Source organism: Limulus polyphemus, unplaced genomic scaffold (genome assembly GCF_000517525.1).
Source record: "Limulus polyphemus unplaced genomic scaffold, Limulus_polyphemus-2.1.2 Scaffold3676, whole genome shotgun sequence".
In the NCBI taxonomy this organism is placed as follows: Eukaryota; Metazoa; Arthropoda; class Merostomata; order Xiphosura; family Limulidae; genus Limulus; species Limulus polyphemus.
In genome coordinates this window covers 68257-76554 of record NW_013669286.1, presented here as the reverse complement: position 1 = coordinate 76554, position 8298 = coordinate 68257, and the positions used below count along the sequence as shown (strand labels likewise).

Below are 8298 nucleotides of genomic sequence, written 5' to 3'. Positions count from 1 at the left end.
GTTATAATGTGACGGTCAATCCCACTATTCGTTGGTAAAAGAGTAGCCCAAAAGTTGGCGGTGGGTGGTGATGACTAGCTGCCTTCCCTCTAGTCTTACACTGCTAAATTAGGAACGGCTAGCGCAGATAGCCCTCGTTTAGCTTTGCGCGAAATTCAAAACAAACAAACAAACAAAACATGCGAAGCCTGCGGGCTTATGATAAACTGTCAAGTCCACCAGCACTATACAACGAATGTTTTGTGCTACTTTGTGTTAAGATCAAATGTCGTCAATCGCGGGATCTTGTAATGGAATGTACACGTTTAATGGAAACACTTTTGAAAAATCATACCGGGAAAACCATTTAACATAGAGACAGGCTGTTTGTTGTGCGTCCAAAAATAATGTTTAACTTTTTGCACCAGGAGTTACACGCAAAGTATCCAATCGCCTGCCATGTGTTTTCAAACATTGTAGGAGTAACCTTTGTTAAGATTTCTTGACGTAATTTATCGGTACCCGCAGCCTAACTAGCGCAAACCATGCCCATAAAAACAATCCACAGTTTTTCATATCCTGAAAAACGCGGGGCCAATTGGAATTGTTGTTTTTCAGGCGTTTATCCAAATCCACGATACGAGAACATTCAACTGTAGTTGATACTAGTATTTCGCATGTAGATGTCGCTAGTTGCTGTTCCTAAAATTGTCTTCCTCGCCTTTTGATGGTGATAAAAGTTATATGATACTGTAACTGTTGGAAAAGTGTATAAATATTTTTCCATTTTTTCTTTAAGGAGCGTGTGATGACGATTTCTGTAAGCTCTTAAAGACATTGAAGTAATTTTGTTTTAAGAAGTCTTTTGTTTCGTTTATTGGTCAACTGTAAACAAAGAATCTTTGTTAAAACTGACCATCTTCCCTTTATTGATGTTAAAGCTTATTTTATTTTACTAGCAATCTATTTGCCGAGTACGTAGCTGATCCTATATCGGAAGGTACAGATCAAAGAAAGAAGTCATATTTATCCTATTTACGAAACCTGCACTTATGTGGCAGAGAGGAATTGACCTGTTAAATGATTGTTGAGTTTTTCAATCTTTTGTTGTTGTTGTTTTCTCATGAAGCCATATTGATATATCCGTCGCTTTTTATTGTGTAAAATATAAATTATTAATATAGGCTTGTGAAAATCCTAACGGTGTCTCAAAGACAAATAACGAGTGCATTGTGGGTAAAAAAAAACTGAAATGTTCTAAAGTAAAGGATTAAGTTAGAATGTAATTTTGATGTTAGAACTTACTCCTTTGTTTAGTGCATGAAAACCCTAATATTTAAAATGTTTTTCTTGGTAATTGTGTCAATTTAAAATATTCATTATGAAACAAAATTTGGATCTACAAACTTAGTCTGTCACACTTTCCCAGTTTACTCCAGTAGAAAAGGTTCATTATACTTGTCATAATACATAAGTATTAGCCTACTATATTCTTAATACTGCGTTCTTTATTCAATCCCTTGGGGTTTTTCAAGAAGAACAGAATATAATAGTATTTTAACCATGCTATTTCTGCCATATACACTCACCAGTTTAGAACAGGTGCTCACAGTGCATTGATGGAGATATCAAACCATCTTATGAGTTCATTGATTGTGTGGTTTTATTAAGAAGTGGGGGAAGAACTTAGTCACAAGCCTTTATGATTAAGCTTTTTTGCTGTAACTAGTCCCTATATTGGCAACAATGGAAACCATGTTTAACTTTATGTAAACTAGTGTTTCTTTCCTCCATACAGACTTCATTATTGGCTTGCTTGCAATTTCTGTTGCTTATCAGATTAATTTTTATCATAGGGTTGTGCAACCATATGAACTGGATCAGACCAGGGGTAAAATCCTTTGCTAAAGTAATCATATATTTTACACAAAAACTGTTGTAACATATAATTTGAGTGTTGTAATTCGTTTTTTAATCTAGATGGGGCTATGGATCTTAATGATAAGGTTAAGTTAGGTTGATTTGATTGTTAAAGAAGTTTGAATGTAATTTGTAATGTAGGCCTACAATAAGTTATGACAGTGTACAAGTGTTCAAGACTGTAGAAATGTTAAAGGAGAAAATAAACTAATTTTTGATAGTTTCAATGAATTGGAGATTTAATTATTTTCAATGAATAATTGAAAGTAACCCACTAACAACAGAACAATGCTATAACAAAACAAAGCTTGAATATTCAAGCTACCTGATTATGTTATGAAAACAATAACATGTGATTTGATAGATATGAATTGTTTATAAAGATCATGAACTATAATTGCTATTATATTTGAATTCTTCTTCTCTTACTTTTTCTCTGTCTTTAAATAAGGAATGAACAATTCAATTTACTAATGTGTATTTTCCAAGGTAAATTTAACTAGTGTATTTTCCCTCTAATCATCTAATGTACAAGTTTCCAGCATGGAAATTTGTTTTCTATCACATATGTGAATAGAGATTATTTGTTTAATTAATGATTGATCTTTTATTATTATTATTATTACCATGCTCGTGTAGGAACAGGTTTTATTGTATTACATTATTAACAATTCTAGCATTTAAACTTTCTAGAACAGTCATGGTCGAACAGATGAAACTGCAGCTGCTGAAACTCTCGCCAACTATTCCAGATGCAACAGTAGCTTTGTTCTTGACTGGTTCCAGGGCCAGTTTCGCTCTTCACTTATTTGCTCTAATTGTCAAAAGCAGAGCAACACTTTTGATCCTTACCTCTGTTTATCTCTCCCCATTCCCCATCGACAAACAAGGCCAGTATTTGTAAACTTGGTACGATTAAAAGGAGATCCAAGGCAGGTGAGGAGTTTTGACTCTTATTGTAATTGTGAGTTTTTCACTTACCCAAGACTGGGTCAGTTCAAGAGGAATGGTTTATAATTTGTATGTAATAAAAGAAGAATCATTAATTGTTAAATTTTAAAGCCTTCTTCCAACCTTAAGATGTTTCCTTTATTAATTTGTCTATATTTGTTTTGAGATACAAAATAAGTCAATAAAATCTATTGAGGAAAGTAAATGTGATGTATTTTATTACACAGCATGTAACCCACATATTAATTTCTATTAATTAATTTAAATTGTACTGCATACGTTTTAGTCTATAGGTTATTAATTTTTTCTATATTAGCATTGTTAGATAGAATTGTATTTTATTTTCGCTGCAAACAATAATACAACTTGAACCGAAGTAACCAGAATCCAGTGAAATTGAACTCCCTATAATAGTGTACAAGAAAGGTTTAAATAAAGCTGTATAACATTTCTTGATTTTTGAATATTTTTTTTTGGGGGGGGGGGACAAATGTGCGTTAAATCCATATCTCATTTTTTATGTAAAATATCTTGCAGTTTGGCTTTATTTTATTTTGAAAATTAGTGTGTTTTTCAATTGTTTTGAAGTATATCAAACAGTTTGAAGCTCTGTGTGTTGTGTGCATGTTTCTGCAATTCATGCTATTTATTTAGTTGTGCAGCTTTATATTAGAAGCATATACATGACTCTGCTGTATTTTTCCATAATTCATTTTATGAATAAGGTGAATTCACCTTCTTTTTTTTTGCTGTTATTCAAATGCCCAGCCCTCAGAAGAAATGTTATTATACTTTTCATTTAGTTGTTAGGTTGGTGTACTTTTCATTTAATTACACCTGGTATTTATTGGAATGGTTAATTATTTTGTATTTTGAATATATGTTTTTTGTAAGAAATGAAAAAAAAACAAATTCTGAATTTTCCTGTTTTCTCCAGATCAAACTTGGTGTCAATATGGATATTCAAGCTGCTGTGAAAGAACTCAGAGTAAACCTTTCAAAAAAACACCAAATTCCAAATAATCAGGTAAATTTCTGATTTTTTTAATTGTAAGGTAGATATTTTAACATTTCCAAAAACCACATTAATTTTCTTTAACCGTGTGAAACTTTTGTCTGTGTGTTATTGGAGTATTTTGTTTTTCTTTTATAAATGACTGGAATGATAAGTAATAAAACACACTACAACATCACTAAAAAAAATTTTAGTTTCTTTTCTTTATCTAATCTGTTAATACATTACGATCATCATATCCTTCTTGTAACATAGAATTTAAGATAACATAGACTACTTTGTTATCCATGATTGTCAACTGTCATTGGAGTTGATCAACAAAAACTGAAACCATGTGGAGATGCCTGAAGCATGTGTGTGTATGTATACTTTGATGAACAGTTAAGCCTACAACAAAAGTTATTTGTTGTTACTATAATCAATATGTGATGCATTCAAATTAATAATTTTCTCAAATTCTAAAAAGAATTCTGATTCTATATAGTTATGAGTGATATACTGTGAGTTGCTTTATTAATGTATTAACATAATTAACTTCAGAACTCATTAAGTTGATTGTTTTGTAGCTGCATTACCTGTCGTGATAGTGTTAAAGGCACTTGGAGAGAGACTGTAATGACTTATCTATATTGTTTTATGAAGAATGTTCACGTTTCATAGATGATTTTACACTTAATATTTTTATTGTGTAAAACTCATCAGTAATAGGTGTATTATTTGGTTTGTTTATTCTTTTCTGGAATATATTTTCCAAGTTGCATTTTACAACATGTTTTGTTTCGGTTGGCATTATTCTATATCATAAGACTGCTTCTCACTACAATGAACTGTTTGCCCTCTGACTCTTCATTTTAGTGAAAATTTTAAGTAATTAGATGCTTTTCAAAATGTACCATGAAGGAGACTTTTCTTAGTTGTGTATGGAAGCATATTATGCTAATATAATAGTAAATTGACAAAGAACGATTTATAGGCTTAAGAAAGTGGTTTAATTTGGGGAATGTACTACTTGTCTTGATAGAACAATGTTTAAACTCTTGGAACAGTGCCACAACCTGGTAAAGGGTGTTACTTTTGGAACAGTACCAATACTCAATAAATAATAATATTCTTGGAGTGTATTACTATTATTTTGTAACAGTGCCATTACCTGATAAAAGGTGACTGCTTATATAAAAACATTGACTCATTAGTATTTTATGATTGTGGTTTGAATACAAGAATTGGAATTAGCTTATATACTTTAATATTTGAAGTACTAATTAAAACTTCCTCCTGCTTTGTTAATTATACCCTCATATGTACATAAAATGTAAATTATATTCTGTATAATCATCCTCCTCACTCCATACTTGACCAGGTTTGGTCGTGGTGTATTAATATGTTTGTGTGATCAAGTTTCATATTGTATCTCCTGTATTTTAATTGTGGATTTAGAACTTTATTATTGAATTTTTATTAGCATTAGCAAATATAAAGAATTGATTGTTCATATAATTATGATTTCCTGATAGCATAAAAGTCCATTTGATTTGCTTTTGGAACCAACATGAATTCATATGTAGATGTTGTGAGTTGTCTTGAATTTTATATATATATATATAGAATTTGAAGAATATGTAGCATTAATGCTACTGATTTATTCTTCTGAACTATTTTGAATATTTGAGCTTAGTTGTAGACAACTTATATGTTAAGCTGAACTGCACAAATTTTTACATTTCAAAATTTACTTTCACAAAATGTTGTAAACTTGATGCATATATATTATGGAAAACGTGCAAGTCATGAGATCTTTTTTGTATTTGGATCATGTATCATATATATATTTGTTCAGCTAGCCAGTGGAAAACTGCCATTACCATACTATTTCAAATTATTTTTCAGATCTGTTGAAAATAAATAATTTTAAAGGAAATTTGTAGAAATACATCTTGTGGTTTCACAGAACCCTATCTACATCTATCCAGTTAAGTGATAAGATTTTTATCCTTAGATAATTTTGATTGAAGTTCAAGATGATGGATCTCACCAGATCTTCAGTGATGAAGACAGCGTATCTTCCATTGATGAGAACCGAGAAGTATATGCTGTCGAAACGCCAGCATTGAAACTGGCAACAGAGTGTGGAGGAGAGCATCTGCTGCTTCTGTGGATAAACAGAATTGGAACGGGATCTCATGGAAGGACGTACGTGAATGTGTATTTTTCAATTTGTAGCATAACCACAGTGTATGCAATTTTCAGCAGCACTAGAAATAATCCCACATAAAGCACTTGCTACATCAACCTTTAGTGTGGGTGAAACCATTAAGAAAAAACCAGATTGTGCAGAAATAGCAGAATACTGTGTTTATTATTAACTACATCTATAAATCTACACATAATACTTTTACAAGGAGGCTAGTTTATATACAAAAATTGAAAGATATAATAACTTGTTATTCTTTCAATTGTATTGAGTGGATTGATATCACAGGCCTACAAATTTAAACTTCATAAAAGTTATTTTGGTTTTAATAACAGGTTTTTCCATAATTCGGCTATGCAGATTTCGAAAATATTATTCATTTTTTTCTATCACGTTAAAGATTTTTTACAAATTGGGGAAAAAAAAAAAACTCTTACTTAGATCAAATTATTATTTCGTTCACCACAATGAACATTTTTTATTATTGTGTTTGTTAACAAAACATAAAACATGACCTTTGGCATGTTTTTACAACCATTGATGATCTAATTAACTAGAAGCAAGATTTAGACTGTTTAGAATAAACTTAATTGTTGTAGGAACTCTTATAAAGTGTGATACTTTTCAGTTTTGTCAAATATTATGTAATACAAAAAACTAGATCTTTCAACATGGTGTGTTGGGAAATAAGGTATGAAAATTTTAGAATATAAATTTTTCTGCAAGTAATTTTGATAAGACAAGTTGATACCTAATGATACAGAAGATACACAACAACTATATTCCATGAATGCTGTAATGGTATCTCGTATTACAAAAATGATAAATATTTACGGAATCAATTTTATTATTGTTAGGAAGCGTACATTATTTTTCTTTTTGAAAAAGGATTTTTTCTTATCCCTTTTGTAATAAAAAAGGTTTAAACTAATTGAAAGATTCATAAATTTCCTAAAAATAGAGAGAGAGTCTGTTTTTTCTTAATTTACCTCAAAACATTTTCATCAGTGAAACATTGAATAAAAACTTTTAATTCAAAAAACTCCTAAGTTGTTGACTGCAAATAAAAGGAGGGTTTGATTTATGAAAATTATTATAATAAGTTTGAATAAAATGCAGCATAAACAAATTTGTTATTCAATGCGTATATACTTTTAGTCTAATCAGACTTTCAAAGGGTCTCGCGGATCTTTCAAAGTTGCAATATAATGAAAGTTGCTTGACATTCCCCATCAACTTGCAATTCTACCAGAAACATTAATGGAAACAATTTTTTCTGATAAAGATTTATATCATTGTAATAATAGTGGTTAACAAATAAAACTGCAGTGCAACAGCTGCACTTCTGAACCTTAGCAGTGCAACAGCTGTACTTCTGAACCTTAGCAGTGCAACAGCTGTACTTCTGAACCTTAGCAGTGCAACAGCTGTACTTCTAAACTTTAGCAGTGCAATAGCTGTACTTCTAAACCTTAGCAGTGCAACAGCTGTACTTCTAAACCTTAGCAGTGCAACAGCTGCACTTCTGAACCTTAGCAGTGCATGGAAAATCCAGTAGGAATCAAAATATTTTTATTTTTTAGACAAACTTATCAAATCAAGTGAAGAAAGTTAAATAGCTAGAAGTAAACTTAAGAAGGTGGTGATCCATTGCAGCTAAAGTAGAAACCTGCCACAGAAGAGTAAATAGTATAAGCTATCTGGACTTTGGTCTACAAAAGTGATGCAAGTCCATGTTTGCAAGTTTTCTTCAAAGCATATAACTGAATGGAAGACTAGTTGTCAAACAATGCAAGCATTATCTGGTTTGTAACAATTGGAAGTACGTTATCACTTTTGAAACATATGTCTACTTAAGTGTCATGGAAAAAATTCTGTTACCATCCTGTTAGTGGGACTAAATCTAAAACATGGTACAAACCAGGATGCAGAGGTCTTTCCTGGGGATTTATGATGGTGGCAGTTGCATGTACAGCTAGAATGACAAGTTAAACATGAAAGGAGTTGAGAAAAATGCCAAGTAGAACTTTCATACTATCAGAGTACCATATTGACAATATTAACTCTTATTATGAAGAAATGATATCTTTGTACAGATTGGATGTTAATCCAGCCACAAATCCCTGTACATGTGTTCATTCTACAAAATGCAAGACAAATGAGAATTCCTACTATATTGTTACGTATCTGCTTGTTTGTTAATTTCCGGTAGAAATTCTTTCCGAGGAACTTCAACGATACG

General features: G+C 31.3%; 1 protein-coding gene across 1 annotated transcript in view; it reads left to right on the top strand.

The window, feature by feature from the left end:
• The window catches only part of LOC106469835 (ubiquitin carboxyl-terminal hydrolase 31-like), a 56622-nt gene that overhangs the window by 31798 nt on the left and 16526 nt on the right, over positions 1-8298 (top strand). Inside the window, exons 2-4 of the mRNA XM_013930345.2 lie at positions 2593-2835; positions 3788-3877; positions 5862-6055. Of these exons, the coding sequence (XP_013785799.2) occupies positions 2593-2835; positions 3788-3877; positions 5862-6055 (527 nt within the window). The remainder of the gene's footprint in view (positions 1-2592; positions 2836-3787; positions 3878-5861; positions 6056-8298) is intronic.